The sequence below is a fragment of the Stomoxys calcitrans genome, chromosome 2, assembly GCF_963082655.1.
Source record: "Stomoxys calcitrans chromosome 2, idStoCalc2.1, whole genome shotgun sequence".
NCBI lineage: Eukaryota > Metazoa > Arthropoda > Insecta > Diptera > Muscidae > Stomoxys > Stomoxys calcitrans.
Genome location: NC_081553.1, coordinates 27,767,760 through 27,783,986, shown reverse-complemented (window position 1 = coordinate 27,783,986; position 16,227 = coordinate 27,767,760). Strand labels below are relative to the sequence as shown.

General features: G+C 38.6%; 3 protein-coding genes across 5 annotated transcripts; 1 reads left to right on the top strand and 2 right to left on the bottom strand.

Moving 5' to 3' along the window:
* Positions 1–497: 497 nt before the first annotated feature.
* On the bottom strand, positions 498–5,509 carry LOC106080560 (uncharacterized). 2 transcript variants are annotated; one of them, XM_013241977.2, is made up of 7 exons: positions 5,431–5,509; positions 5,042–5,157; positions 4,721–4,859; positions 4,532–4,661; positions 4,381–4,475; positions 1,228–1,464; positions 498–1,167 (listed from the first exon to the last, which is right to left on the bottom strand). In XM_013241977.2, exons 2-7 carry the CDS (start codon positions 5,110–5,112, stop codon positions 1,066–1,068), a joined length of 774 nt encoding a protein of 257 aa, XP_013097431.1. In that variant the 5' UTR covers positions 5,113–5,157; positions 5,431–5,509; the 3' UTR covers positions 498–1,065. The 2 variants fall into 2 exon arrangements, with proteins under 2 accessions (XP_013097431.1, XP_013097432.1); XM_013241978.2 differs by lacking the exon at positions 5,431–5,509 and adding an exon at positions 5,292–5,418.
* Positions 5,510–7,993: 2,484 nt separating this feature from the next.
* Positions 7,994–10,531, bottom strand: LOC106080510 (serine/threonine-protein kinase ULK3). Of its 2 annotated transcripts, XM_013241901.2 has the most exons (6): positions 10,333–10,531; positions 9,538–10,272; positions 9,131–9,479; positions 8,782–8,966; positions 8,632–8,718; positions 7,994–8,179 (listed from the first exon to the last, which is right to left on the bottom strand). In XM_013241901.2, exons 1-6 carry the CDS (start codon positions 10,426–10,428, stop codon positions 8,018–8,020), a joined length of 1,614 nt encoding a protein of 537 aa, XP_013097355.2. In that variant the 5' UTR covers positions 10,429–10,531; the 3' UTR covers positions 7,994–8,017. The 2 variants fall into 2 exon arrangements, with proteins under 2 accessions (XP_013097355.2, XP_013097356.2); XM_013241902.2 differs by lacking the exon at positions 7,994–8,179 and having other exon boundaries at positions 8,491–8,718; positions 10,333–10,529.
* Positions 10,532–14,106: 3,575 nt separating this feature from the next.
* On the top strand, positions 14,107–15,298 carry LOC106080517 (chymotrypsin-2). The gene is made up of 2 exons (XM_013241910.2): positions 14,107–14,599; positions 14,965–15,298. The coding sequence occupies exons 1-2, from the start codon at positions 14,117–14,119 to the stop codon at positions 15,256–15,258; spliced, it is 777 nt and encodes a 258-aa protein (XP_013097364.1). The 5' UTR covers positions 14,107–14,116; the 3' UTR covers positions 15,259–15,298.
* Positions 15,299–16,227: the final 929 nt, after the last annotated feature.

Below are 16,227 nucleotides of genomic sequence, written 5' to 3'. Positions count from 1 at the left end.
TTCTTATCGAAAGATCGATATGAATGGTCCTATATTAAGATGGCACTATTCTTGAACAATCTCGCTAACACTTTTGCTCTAACCATTTCAAATTTGAAAGAGATCTTTATCCGTTCTCTCGCGGCATGGGATAGCTGTGAGCATCACACAGTCTGAAACAATGAGGTTCGATCGGTGTGGTGTTCAGTGCTGTCACGAGCAGCTTAGCTGCGAGCTACCGGGCGCGTCCACAGGTTGCGGTAGTGGAAAGCTCCTTACGGAGTAGCTGCAACGGCAGTCGCAGGCAATCAGCGGTATCGAGCAGAGTCTCAGTGAAAGGCCGGGCGGCACCGGCTCTTGCACAAATACTGATTGCCTATAATGCTCGATATGACAGCCGGTTAACCCGATGAAGCAAGGGCTGCCGTCAAAATACACAACATACTGCTACAGCAACAATAACAAGTCAATCAAAAACCAGAGCCGCAATTTAACCCCCTAAATAGTTATACAACAAATTCTACGTGATGTTACCTAATATATACATAGGTAAAAAATTTTTATTGATATGTTCAACATTTAAAAAAAAAATTATTCGCGTTTTGTATATAAGAACACTTAAAACATTTTTCGTTGATTACACATAATACAATTAAATATGGACGGGAATGTTTCATTTGTAGCTTAATGTACTAAATATAAGATGGGCTTGCAAGTAGAAAAATCTATGCATCTAACGTATATATAAGTGGTGTAATAATGTTTATAAAAACTTTTAAAATTTTTTGTAAAGAAAAGTGTGTCTTAAAAACAACAATTGTGGGCTGCATTTGCTCATAGAAAAAAAATACTACAAAATTGTCATCTACCAAAAAAAAAAACTGTCTAAGGCACTTAAGATAAATGACATACACTAAAATGGTATGCAAGCAACCACAACACTACCAAGCTGAGATTACAAAATTTTAAACAAATTTCCTGGAAGGATCAATTAGGAGTAAGTGTGGTAAAAAGTAAAAAAAGATTCTTCTTAAAGACTTAGAAAATTTTGTGTTTGTTTGAACGGGAATGTGAATAGTGCGGCTTTTAACCAACAGGCATTGTTGAGACAGTACTATGTGGTGTGGTGGGGCGAGAACCAGCCAAAGAATTGGCAGTGGAGGCATGCAAAGAGGCCATGGTGCCCATCTGTAAGGAAGATTAAGATAATTGTATTAAATTTTATAAAGCAGTAGTTTTGTTACTAACCCTTAAATGAGCCAAATCTTCCAGTTTGGTCAAATCCACCAATTCCAGGAACAGGGAGTATACACAGGCCCAGCCATAAACGCATATCAATATGAAAACGGACCACAGGAACACCATAACGGCATTGTAGGCAAAGTACAAATCATTGACAATGGCAAAGAACAACAAGGCCAATAATCTCCATACGGTAAATACCGCAAAAGTCCACAGCCAGGGCAAAACTTTGCGTTCATATTCCTAAGAAATTAAAGACAAAGTGATGAACATTATTCGTTAACATTTCTTTGGGGACTTTTTATTGGACAAACTTATGAATAATAAGCCAATTGAGTGTTTTTTGTGAAATGGTTTGCGAATTTTTCTTTTTATGTTAAAGAGGAGGAAGGTTTTCTTTATTTTCTTTATTGCTTTTGTGTTTACCGGCATCAGGACAAAACGTTTCTGAGCTTTTCCTTCTCGTTGTTGCTTGTTGTGGCAAATTAAATATAAAGTGATTTTTTTTACAAGAGAACAAAAAATTTATGAGGTGTTACAACGAATGATATGATTGATCGTAGGTGAATAGATGTTTCATATATGAGATCGAAGAAAAGAGTTTGTCTTATGTAGTTGGAATGTAGTAAGAAATTAAAAAAAGCCATAGAATCCTAAAACGTTAATAAAATTTTCTATGAAAAAAAAGTAATTTTTTGAAAAATATTCATAAAAATAAAATGTTGAAGATTTTTTTCATACAAATTAAACTTGGAAAAAAATTTTATAAAAAAATTTTAAATAACTTTTCAAAAAAAAAATTGAAAAAAAAATTTTTTCTTAAAAATTCAAATTTGAAAATTGTGAAGCCAAGTGTTTTGGGGGCGGCCCACCACCAAAACACCATGAAACGGACATGTTTACCGAGCGTGGCAATATGAGGTTAAAATTTAAGATCTTTAGGGGTTAAGTACAAACGTGATACTCACTTTCGGGACCAGTCTCTGGGGTCCACCACTACTCCAAACACCCGCTAAACATAACTTATTTGCTGACCATAGCAATGTAAGGCTCAAATAAAAGGTTTTTGAGAGTAGAGCACCCCACCCCAAAACTGCACCCAAATCAGACGTATTAACCGACCTTGAAAATAGAGGGCTCAAATGAAAGGCATTTGAAAGTAGAAAATTGCAAATTTTGCCCATGAAAATTCCAATAAGGAACAGGGGCAAACTTCTCACATATCAATGAGTGCAGTCATTCAATTCAATTTCAAATTTAAGCTTAATGATAAGGGCCTTCTTTTTATAGCCGAGTCCGAACGGCGTGCCGCATTGCGACACCTCTTTGGAGAGAAGTTTTACATGGCATAGTACATCACAAATGTTGCCAGCATTAGGAGGGGAAAACCACTACTGAAATTTTTTTCTGATGATCTCGCCAGGATTCGAACCCAGGCGTTCAGCGTCATAGGCGGACTTGCTTACCTCTGCGCTACGGTGGCTACGGTTGAAAGTAGAAAACGAATTTAATATCCACATTTGGGGGGAAATGTCTAAAGGCTCATCCCACTCACAAAATACGCCCTAACAGGGCTTTTTCATCCACCATCACAATATAAGACTCAAATTAAATGTGTTAGAGAGTGAAAAATCGGGTAGCGGAGCGGGCCCGCTTCGGCTAGTTCAGTATTACAACAAAAATTTTCTATAAAAAAATGTTTGCCATTATTTCCATAAAATTTTCTCTAAAATTAATGTTGGACAAAAATTTGTTTTTTTAAATGTCCTTATGAAAAAAATTTAACTACATTTTTTTATAAAAATAAAATTCGGCAAACATTTTTATAAAAATTTTTGATAAATTTTCAGACAAAAATTAAATTTCAGCATCTTACAAAAAATTAAAATGAGATTAAAATTTTGGGATTTTTTCTAGCAAAAATTTAATTTTATAAAATTAAAAAAAAAAAAATTTGAAATTTTTTTTTAACAAAAATTTTATTTTATAGGATTTTTAAAAAATATTTTTGAAAAAAATATTTGCTTCGAAGTGAATGAAGTAACGTGTTTAAAAAATTTCGGAAAGTTAAATTCTAACAAAATTTTCAAACTATGGGCATATTCTGATGGGGATGGCGATATGTTGTGGACAGCCAAAGGGCACTGAAGGCTTCGGTATGAATTCGAGACGGTTTAGGAGGTGCAAAGTTTCTTCGAAACATAAGAAAGGCATTTTATGCCCACCCAGTCCCAGAGTCCGGGCCAGTAAAGAGTGGTGGGGAACAAGGCGGACAATGGGCGCATATTGTGCTGCTGATTCAGTGAACGCTTATTGGAAGATTACTATAATAACCGCATGCATAAGTTGTGGGCGGATGTCGTTTATTACAGGGTAGCCCTGTGGTCAAGGACAAGACGTCACTTATACTGGGGATGAAAGCATGACTTTGAACTGCTATTAGTGATGGTTGACACGCACAACAGTCAGTCATAAGACTTTGGCCCGCCACGGGATAGCTGTGAGCGCCGCACAGGCTGGAACATTGAGATCCGATCTGTGTGGTGCTCATTGCTATAATGGGAAGCTTAGTTCCTAGCTACCGGGCATGTCCACAGATTGCGGATAGTGGAATATTACATACGGAGTAGCTGCAACGGGTTATTGGCGCCTTTAAATAACCAATGGCATCCTTGTTCCCGCGGCGATCGGTCCGCGCAACGAACTTGGTAACCTACAGGAGCTTGACGGGGATCGCCACATCCACATAAAAATTTGGCTACAACAACAAGAACATAAGGCTTTGATTGCCCTGAAACCCATGGAATTTGATTCGACTACTGCAAAGGTGTGGAGCAGCTGACTTGTCAGGCTCTTGCCAATGAGACCTACTCTCTGGTTCTGCTGTTTCCCTTCATTTCTGTCTAGGCTCACCTTTTCCTATATTTGCCGTTCTACTGATGTGTACTAATCTATGCTGGATCTGTACCTGCTGTTGTTGTAGCAGTTTCTATTTTTTCTATTCGGCCTACGAGTCATCTAATGGCCAAATATTTATATCTTATGCTTTTATATTGCTTTGATTTTTAATATGGCCTATTTTTAAGCATATTTGCCTTAAACATTTCCAACTACATCTTTAAGACTTTTATTTATAGCCAAATATAAATTTTAATTTACCTTTCTTAAAGCAATGACCAAAAGTATGCTTGTGCAAAATATGATGAGACCCATTACTAAGGAGAACAATGCAAACACCATCAACATATTGCGGACTGAAAACACAAACTTAGATTAAAATATAACAATCGAATTTACACTCAACACATACCATGCTTATTTCCCACATAGACAAACTCATAGGAAATAATGTAGTAGCCATAATGTGTAGAACCAGGAGCTGCCATGGCTAAGCAATAGATATCGAATATAGCTGTACCCATGGTGAATAAGGCCAAGAACTAGTAGAGAAGGAATGTTAAAAAGTGGTACATGAGGTTTGTTTTGGATTGGAACTTACTATGGCAAATAGGCCAATCATCATAGCATTCTTTTGAATATCAATGTATTGATTGTTCTTCAAAATTGGCTTCTGGTACCATGGAATACGCACCGAGCGGGTGGAACGAGATTTTGTGGTATGTAAATTGGTCGAAGATCTGAAATTTTTATGAAAAAGTTTAGTTCAGGGGACAACAAAATATAAAAAAATACATGTTCAACATAAGAGCTTAAAAGAGCCTTTGGCGTGTGAAAAGGATATTATGAACAATATTTCCTTTTTATCCATAGCTAACAAATTTAAGCATTCACAACGCTGCTGTCCTACTGATCCACTTACCTTCCTGTTGTGTGCGAGTAAACAGAAGGATTTGACCTGTAAGTCGAAGGAGTCTTGCGGCCGTAATTCATGTTGAAGCCCTAGTACTGCTGCTGGCGGCCACTTCACTCAAATATCTAAGCATAAAATAACTTTGTTAATTAGGTTTTTTTTTTAATTAGAGAAATCATTAGTAGTTGAAACAGCATTGTTTAATTAATAACAAAACTCAGTCGGGGCGTTTCCCCCTAAAATGAGACAGCAGCCAAACCCATGTGTTGCTTTTGTTTGTTTCACTGATATTGTCTATATTGTTTAAGCTATGAACTTATAACCACTATATTTTCAAAAAGGAGCTAAAGTGTAACTTATAATTTAAAGAATTTCAGTTTTTCTGTAGTTAATATTACCAAAATATTAAAAACTAACAACAAAAAAACAAACTTGCGTTATAACATATATAATGGAATGTTTGACGTTTAAGAAAAATCGATTTTTAGATTGGGGAGAATGAAAATAATCGATAAACGATAAAAATGTTGTAAAAGCGGTTCTAAATTAGTTATTGCCAACATTAATGTCTGTCAAAATATTGCTCTAGGAAAGAATTTAATTTTTTGAAACTGCCACTTGCCATGGTGAAAAAGTTAAAGGTGGCCTCATTTGTACAACAACCACAAATTATATGCTGCAATCCGCCATCTTGTCATCAAGCTGATCATGGTCCTGAAAACGATATCGCTGTGGCCTGGCATCCAGAACAGGTGAATTTTGAACTGTTCAGAGATCTGCGACAGTCGATGGCGGTTTTTTTTGGTCAGAAATACGTTCTCAAGGGATTTAATGGCTGCCTGGCTGTTTGAGAACATATTAATGCCAATCGTCGTAATGACATTATATCTTGCAAGGATTTCCGCTTGATACACACTGCAGTGGTCCTGTAATCTTTTCGATATGACCAGTTCTAGATCTTTAGAGTACACCCCTTAAGACATACGTATGGTACTTTTGTCATTGTGGAGTTGAAGTCATTGAAAGTGAATAAAAGAAGCTCTCGGCGTTAATAATTCCGCCGTGATCCCATTGTTCCTTGTTGTTGTAGTAGTTTGTTGTGTTCTATCTTTCGTTTGCTTGATTCTGTTGAGTGTCAAGACCCAGGAACTCTGCGATTAAGTTGGGGTGCATCCACAGGGATCTGAGTGGGTCTGGCTGAGTAGTAAACCGGTGACGTGTATCGTGCGGTCCCTGGTTACAATCGGGACATACATCTTGCACGTCGGTATCAATCCTTGCTCTGTAGGAGTTGTGGCGGCTGCATTTGCCGCATTGAGCAGGAACTAACCAGGTTTGCCGGGGGAGATCAATTTCTTCAGGTGCAATGGGAGGCAGTCGTTCTCCAAGGACTACATTCAACCGGTAGCCATATACCGTATCTGCTACCGTGTCTGCATGAATGTTGTCTAGACCTGCTTTATATGCCGCTTGATCTAGAGGTTCTCTCTTGTAGCGCTGAAACTCACGCTCTAGATCATGTAGATCTACCTTAAGGCTTCTGGCGATGGTTATCTATCTACAAGATGATGATTTGGATGTTCCTTGTCACCCGATCTAGCTTTCTTGTCTTCCGCACTATTTCAGTCTAATGTCTTGCCCTGCACTGTGGTACACATTAAGTATTACACACTATCTGCATCTGTCTGGACTTCCATTACTATGAAGGACGAACACAATGGAAGTAAGGTTGCTAGACGCATGACTTCTACCTAATTTAACCCATCTTTACCCGTATCCGTAGCATTCCTCGTTGTTGTTGTTGTAGCAGTGTGTTGTACACTGAAGTGGCAGCCTTTGCCGATGAAAGACTCCATTGGGTCAATCTGGTACTTACAACCGGCTGCAATGGGCTTCGTCAGGTTCTATAGATGATTAAACTCGTTCCGGCTCATTGGACCGATCGCCGTGGGAACTTCGTGGCCACTGATCATTTACAGGCGCCAATTACTTCGTTATATCGCGCATCATAGGCACTCAGCATTTAATCAAGAGCTGCTGCGTCCGACTTCTGAGATTCTCCACTCGATATGATTGTCCGCGACTGCGATTGCAGCTACTCCGTATACGAAGCATGCCACCATCCGAATCCTGTGGACGCGACCTGTAGCTCTCAGTTGAGCTTTAATCACAGGTCAAAGTTTCAACTCAAGTCGTGCTCATAGCCATCAGGTGCCGGGTTACCTACCTACAGGCCATGGAGCGGGTCCAAGACTTCACGCTGCGAGGTGCAGCACCCACAGAGGAAAGATTAGCATTCAAACTGATCATACACGGTCATGCGGACCTTACGAGAGAAAATGATCGAGAGATTGCAAAAAGGTGGAGGAAAGATGGTCGCGGCAGGTGTATGCGACGACTTATGCGCGATGTACGGGTGTGGAGAGATAGGAAACACGGCGATATGAACTATTATCTGACCCAGATGGTTACCATATTTTGTTACTTCAGGAAATACCTATGTACATAGAGTGGGATATTTCTCTTCCACAAAATGCCTTGATGAGGACCTACTTTTAGGTCCTCATTAAGGCATTTGGTACCTACTTTTAGGTTCTCATCAAGGCAGACGATGTAGAGCATGCCGAAAAAGTACTGCACAGGAAGATGGACCTCGACGCAGCGAATAAATACAGAGATCTGAACCCAAACACAATTAAGATGATATGGATAATCACCAGATATTGGGTACCCCTCAAAGTAATGTGAAAGCGGTTCCAAACTCATGATACTCGCATGAGACATGCGTTTGGATGCGAATATGTGATTATTCACATCCCTTCTTTTCAATCCACATTTCAAACATTTCAATCCACACGTAATTGTTAAAAAAACAATATCCTGCTCTAGTTTGTTTTCTTCTATTTTATTTATTAATTGTATGAAGTATAACAATAAATAGATATATGAATGTATATATAATTATTTCATTTCTTTTAGAATATATTACTTTTTTAAAATCACATAAAACAAAACATTTCTTAACAATTTTAGAATTCCATAAATTAAAGAACTTAAGAAATTATATGAAAATAACGACAAAGTACTCATCAAAGAACATGGGAATGTTTTTTCACATTGGTCATGTTGATGAGGATGATGATAAACCTGAAGAAAATTAAAGCCATATGATAAAAGTAATAAACAGAAATTAAAAAATAAAAAAAAAACAAAGTCAACAGACACAGTAAGTACTTGTTACAAAGATGGCATATAGAGGTTTGGTGAACTAAGCTTAAAATATTTCCTTAGGAAAATATTTGTGTAAAAAGCTATAAAAATTTTAGTATATATTGTATGTACCTGTTATAAGATGATGTGGTTTTCAATTATAAAAAAGGAAACGGGAAAAAACTATTATATATGTAATATAAAGTGAGTGTAGGCGTTAAAGTCAAGTATAATAATAATTGTAATAATAGATTCAGTATGAGTTTTTTTTCCAACTGACATTGTGACTAAAGATCTAAGCAGCAAACATACACAGACACATTACATAGACATGTTATCATCATCTACTCAACTATTTAACTCAACTACTGTATACAGCAACTGCGTACCGAATGGCTAAGTTTGTGTTCATCATCGATGTCCTTGGCATTTAAAAGGCTTTTTATGCTTTCGGCTTCCTTCATCCACAAATCCAACTAATAAACAAAAAAAAAATTATATATTTTTGCGTATGTAACATGTAGAGCCCTCTTTTTTACCTGCTGCAATAGTAAAGACCTTCGATCACCTTTGGGTTCCTTATTTAAAAATGGCACTAAAATGCCTAAAGCCGAGGTAAAAGATTCCAAGGCCGATTCATATTTTCTTTCGAAAAGATACAACTCGCCTTGGCGACCAATATCCAAGCCCGTTTTCAATGAAGGGCTAGAGTGGGAGAGAGCATCTGCAAGTACTAAAATTCAGTACAAGGATCTTTCTAAAAAAATAGACTTTAAAACAGCAATGGGCATATTCAACCATTTAGAAAATACATTCAAGACAGTGGAAATAAGTGCTTGAATGTTTGTGTGCATGGCTCTTGCTGCTTAAAATTTTTTTATGACTTACAAAGTTGTTTGTAACGTGTTTCTGGCTCCAAAGCTTGTGTCACATTGTTAGCAGTGTTCGAGCTCGTAGTCGTCGTGGATGAACTGGATTCCTGACTGTTTTTTGCTTGTCTTAAGGCTAAAGCTTTGTATTCTTCCTCGATGATAACATTTTTAATTTCTTCTGCCCTTTTGAGATAGGTTTGGGCTCTTTGCCTTAAAGCCAAACGCTTGTTGGCATCTGTCTCATCGGTTATCAAGGGCACAAAATATTGTAGAGAGCTGCAGTAGAGATAATAGGCCTCTTTATAGTTTTGCTTTTCATCATATTCCACCGCTTGGGTCACCAAATCAATGGCTTTCTGTAAAGTCTAAAAAGAAAACGAAAAAACGGCAGTCATAACAAATTCACCAAATATCTAAGCCTACCTTTTCCGAGGGCACTGTTTTGAGATCAAGAAAAGCATGATTAAAGAAATCATTGAATGCTATGCGCTTCGCAGGATCATGTTGCAATAGGCGACTTAACAAATCCTCGCATTCTTTGCTAATACGTACATTGGGCGGCAAAGTTATTCTCTCGCAACTCTTTATGCGTGTTAGCAATTCCTCTATGGTCTTTGACGAATAAGGTGCTCGGCCAAATAGACATTCGTATAGGATGACACCTATGCTCCACAGATCAGCTCTGGCATCATAACGTTGCTTGCGTATTATCTCTGGTGCCATATACAAAGGTGATCCCTTCAACTGCTGATTAATTTCGCCCAATTTTAAATGCTGTGCAAAACCAAAATCCGCTACCTTTAGGGAAACATTGGAGTTGACTTTAGTTAGCAAAAGATTTTGGGGCTTCAAATCAAAATGGCAAATTTCATTGTGGCGCATATATTCCACAGCAGAGGCCAATTGTCTTAGGAAATATTTGCAAGTGGCCTCAGGCAGTGATTTTTTAGAACGTATGAATGAATGCAAACTGCCGGCATTGCAGTACTCCAAGACTATGTAAATGTTTTTATCATCCCAAAAGAAATCCTGCAACGTCACTATATACTTGTGGTTCAAGGACCTGAGCAAGCGAATTTCTGTTATGAGGTTTTCGCGTGAACTATCCGAAAGGGAGGACATTTCTACAAATTTTATGGCATGGCATGATTTGGTTTTCTGCAAAAGAAAAAATGCTAGAATTTATTCGCTTTTTTCCTCGATAGCATGCTAACTTACTTTGTGCCTGGCTCGGTAGACTGTCGCATAACTGCCCTCACCCAACTTTTCCAATATCTCAAAATCGGTTATTCGCGGTAGGCCAGCCATTATCATCTACATTTCTATATTTCGTGGAAAGGAATGAAGTATTGATTAGTTTTTCTGTGGTGCACTAAAATGAAAAAATGAAAATAAATAATGCCATCAGCTGTTTGTCAGCAGCTGAACTAACTGGCATTGTAGTTCAGGGTTGCCGTTTCGAGTTATTTTTTTTGATATTGAAATGGTAACAATGGAAATAGCTGTTAGTTGACAGTGATGCCACCACTGAAACTCAGTTTGTCGTTTATTTTAAACGAACACATTTAAACGGCCAGAATTGACATCAAGCACTGGTTCAACAATTTGCAAGTACCATGAAAAATAACAACAATGCTCTGCAGAGTGAGATTCGGACAAATTCAAAACAGGCAAAACCTTGCCAGAGTGAATATAGTCAATAGTGCTATATGCGATTGCAGGGTAATGCAATCCTTGGACCAGATAAAGGCTAACTTCCATAATGTAGAAATCCATATTTTCGATACCGTTCTACTGCAGTGTTTAAATTTCTTGCGCATGCAATGTGCCGAAACAATGCAACTGTGGGTTTTGTTTACATGAGTGCAATAAATAATTTACTTACAGTACATATTTCAAACATTTTATTCCCCAGATTAATTTCAGATTAATTCATATTGGCTGTGTTTTATTTTAGTACTACATAGTGCAGTGTAATGAAATTTGTATGAAAATGACATCTATCCAGACGACGAAGTTCTGAATAGATGTCATTTTCAGCCAGCCATTGTCATACACCTCGAAATATGCGTCTAAAACCCCATAAAGTGTATATATTCTAGATCGTCATGTCATTTTAAGTTGATCTAGCCATGTCCGTCCGTCTGTCTTTTTATTAGCGTAGGTCGGTTGGGATTGTAAATGTACCAAATCGATCCATGTTTTGACATAGCTGCCATATAAACCGATCTTGGGTCTTGATTTCTTGAGCCTCTAGAGGGCGCAATTATCGTCCGATTTGACTGATTTTGCACGTAGTGGTTTGGTATCACTTCCAACAACTGTGCTAAGTATGATTCAAATAGGTTCATAACTTGGTATAGCTGCCATAGAAACCGATCTTGGATATTGAATTCTTGAGCCGCTGGAGGGCGCAATTGTCATCAGATTTGGCAGACATTTTATGCAACGGCTTCTCCCATGACCTTCAACATACATGTCCAATATGGTCTGAATCGATCAAAAGCTTGATACAGCTCCCATATAACCGATCTTCCGATTTTGCTTCTTGAGCCCCTACAAGGCGCAATTCTTATCCGAATGGACTGAAATATTACACAATGACTTCTACAATGTTCAGCATTCAATTCATTTGTGGTCCGCATCGGACTATAACTTGATATAACTCCAATAACATAACAGTTCTTATTCATTATTCTTTGTTTACCTAAAAAGAGATACCGGGAAAAGAACTCGACAAATGCGATCGATGGTGGAGGGTATTTAAGATTCGGCCCGGCCGAACTTAGCACGCTCTTACTTGTTGACAATAACGTAAAACAAAATTATAAAAAAAGTCTTTAGCGCTACATGAAGTTCAATCTTATTGCAAATAAGTTCATTTTAACTGAACCATGGGGTCACTTCTTTTGAATGTAGGCTCAGTATGGTTGGTGCTATAAATGTCAACACCATCTTCTGCTAGTTCTGCCGTCCGTGTCGGGAATTGGGCCACACCTGGGGTAATCGATCGTTGGGCGACTGTTGCGATTGTGAAGTCTCGGAATTTTTTCTCCATAACATGCACACTTGGAGGAAGCGGTAGCTCACCGAAGCTGCCATTGATAAACTAAATAAATTTCCTATGAACCTTTCATTAAGGAGCAGGGGATACATCTCAGTGAGTGCAGTCGATTAAAGCTTTAAGCTCAATGGAGGTCACCGTAGCGCAGAGGTTAGCATGTCCGCCTATGACGTTGAACGCCTGGGTTCGAATCCTGGAGAGACCATCAGAGAAAATTTTTAACGGTGGTTTTCCCCTTCTAATGTTGGCAGCATTTGTGAGGTACTATGCCATGTAAAACTTCTCTCCAAAGAGGTGTCGCACTGCGTTCAGACTCGGCTATAAGAAGGAGGCCCCTTATCATTGAGCTTAAACTTGAATCGGAGAGCACCCATTGATATATGAGAAGTTTGCTCCTGTTCCTTAGTGGAATGTTCATGGGCAAAAAAAAATTTTTTGATAAGGGAACTATTCCTTAATGCCGAGTACAAAGGGCTTGCGACACCACTTGCTAGAGAAGTTTTGTTATGGTAGGATACCTCACATATGTAGCCAGCATTAGTAAGCTGATAACCACCGCTGACATTTTTTTTCTGATGATAACGCCGGGATTTGAACGCGGACATTCTATACCCTGCGCCACGGTGGCCTCCAAAGCTGCTATTATTATGGTGGACACAGTTATGCATGTGGGTCAATGAAAAGAATTTTGGGATAGTGGCCTAATCCAATGACCAGGTGATGAAATGAATATGTCCGGTGAGCTTCTGAACCATCTTTAATTCTGGTGGTGAGTAAGAAGTGGAACCATAATCATGCCCCCCTTTTCGTTGCCTAGGAGAGAATGACATCACTCGTAATGCGCATTAAAGAGTCCGATCATAGCCGGAAAGCAGAAGACTGACGTCACAGAGGAGTGGAGTACAACACGGAGAGGAACGAGTTTCAAACAAGCAACTCTGCTTTACAATACGGCAACTCCGATGCAGGCTCCAGTTTGTATGCTTGCAGAATTTTGATGCTACACATTGATGATGCTCGAGACCAGCATCCCTATACTCCAATCTACTTGAAAACACAGAGCACGTCTCGAAATGCAAATAATCCAAACATCGGTTATACCTCACTAAAGCTGAGTATTCTGTTAAGTTTTTCGAGCGGAATGCTATCAAACTCCATATAAAAAAAGTCGGCGAAACGTTGGTTGAAAATCGGCGAAAAGTAGTACTCTGTTTATAGTGAGGGGAAAATGGCAAAAAAACTATTATAGTGGGAACACTTGAAATTTAATAGGGAGCAATTAGGAAGAAAGTGTCCCAGCTTAACAGGGACCAATTAGGAAGAGAGTGTCTCTTCAATCCCGGCATGGACCAAAAATATTCGAAGTAGGCTCTTTTGGATGTATCTACGATCAAAATGGACAAAACATACAGCTGCGATAGGATTGAGGTGTTGGCCATTGATTGTTTTGGAAATTGAAGATGTTCTTTTTCAGTTTTTTAACGTTAAATGCAAATATACATATCTACATGTCAAAAATTAACAGTTTTTGTTAAGAGAGTGATGCACGATTCCATAAACATGACAAAATTCTCTCATAGTTTTCAATTTCACAAAAAAGTCTCCATCGATCCACTTCACAAAGAACGTTAAGTGGTATGGAAAGCCCTTTTGGCTTTTTTTGTTAATGAGCCACCGCGGCATAAATCTTTGCTGAGATTTAATTTTTTTTTATTAGCCCTAAAATTTATGATATTCGTTAGGACGCTTTATCTAATCGGTCATTGTTTACTGTTTGAATAAAATCTATGGCCAACGATCCTTTGACAAAAGAACGCCAATAAAAAAAATATGCACGTATGCCACCACCATGGTGATAAGATTTTTGTTAAGGTTTCTTTTCTCAAATTTCTATAAAATGTGGTGCGGTGAGGCTAAGAACTGTAGTACATCTGGAAAATGTTGTCGAAATCATCTCTGGCCTTTTTGGTATTAGCCTTGGTGGGCAGCGTTAGCTGCTTCCCCGAAAGTCGTGTGGTCAATGGTACCGCAACTGATATTACCACCTATCCCTTCATGGTGTCGCTGCGTGGACCCACAGGTTCACATTCGTGCGGTTCCAGTATTATAGCACCCCGTTGGATTCTGACAGCTGCCCATTGTGTTAGTGGACGCACTGCTAGCCAATTGAGCATTCAATACGCCACCACTACAATTAGTGCCAATGGCGCCAATGTTATTGCTGTTAAACGTATCATCATGCACGAGGGCTACAATCCATCCAAGTCGTATGCTAACGATATTGCCTTGTTGGAATTGCAGGGCCAATTGATCTACAATTACAAGACCATTGCTCCAGTTACTTTGCCTGAGTCCTACTTCGAAACAGATCAAGTGTCGGCTGGTTCTCCAGGTGTATTGGCTGGTTGGGGTTTGAATGCGGTAAGTTGGAGGGGATAGAGGAAATTAAAAAGGAGCAGGCTTGTTAAGAAAGTCTTTAATGGGTATTTCACGGGTTGGAAGCTATTGGTTTTAAGGTTTTTAACTTTAAATGCAAATATATACACATGTTAAAATGTTGTAATTTAGCAGCTGTTGTTATCAATAGAGAGACAGAGGCAATGTTGCCACATGTTAAAAAGGTCTCATGTTTAAGGTATAATGAGATAATTGGCAAGGAATATCCGGATTGATTATTCAAAGAATCGCATACCTTGTCTTAAAGTTAAAAATTTTTGCATGTCCGCCTATTTTGTCCCTTGATCCTATTTTTCAATATTCGTTTTGTTTCTCTTCCTTCCTAACAGACCGGCGGTGTCGTCCAAAGTCATTTGCAATCAGTCGATTTGAAAATCTACTCCGATGCTGAATGTCAAGTCCGTCACAACTATGCCACTACCGCTGATCATATTTGCGGTGGTGTAGATGAAGGCGGCAAGGGTCAATGCTCTGGCGATTCTGGTGGTCCTCTATTGTACAAGGGTGCCGTACAAGTTGGCATTGTCTCATGGAGTATTAAACCCTGTACTGTGGCTCCCTATCCTGGTGTTTACACCAAGGTATCTCATTACATCGATTGGATTTATAAACACATCAACTAAATGTAGACATTTGAAGTTAAAATAAATGATCAATGATTTAAAGTGAAATAATTTTAGAGTTTTGTATGGGGAATTTTGGCCTTTGGAATCAAGGCCTTACAGTCAACCAATAAATATGGGTAAAAAATTCTGACTATACAAAGTTTTTCAGACCTGAAATGATCAAGTCTAGAAATTCTCGAATCGCACAATCTGAGGAACACCTCAGCAATCACCAAAACAATAAGGAAGATGTAGTTATTCATTCAAAAGTTAAAGCATCGATTGCAGGGTTTTTGAAACCACTGCGGAACTAAGGTCATGGGTTCGATTCCCAAAAAAAGGGTACAAAACATACAACTGCGGCGGAGCTTAGCATGTCGGCCTATGATTCCGAACGCCTGGATTCAAAACCCGGCGTGAACGTCGGAAAATTTTTCACAGGTGGTTATCCCCTTACTATTGTTGCCTATATTTGTGAAGTATCCTGCCAATTTAAAACTTCTCTACGAAGTGGTGTCACAATACGGCACGCCATTCGGACTCGTCATAAAAAAGGAGGCCTCTTATCCTTGAGCTTTAACTTCAATAGGACTGCATTCATTGATATGAGAGGAGTATCCCCTGTTCCTAAATGGAATATTCATGCGAAATTTCGTAGTATTTAGTAATACCTACAATGACCTACAATTGTCTGGGTCAGACGATCAAAATAACCTGATCTTAACCATTTTCACCTATAGGTGATGTGCACCATTATCAACGCCAACATGAAACTTCGTGTAAATCATTTTTAAAATTAGACAACTTTTTCGTTTTGATTGCGTTTAAAATTCCGATTTTTATAGGAAGCCTATCTAATCGAACTATGTTTACTAGCAACCAATGTCTAGTGCGAAACGATGAGCGTTGCCCATTTTCTAATAACCCTACAACACTACCCAAAAATTTTATACATCTTTGCAGATTGGAGCTGTTGATGGGGTGAAA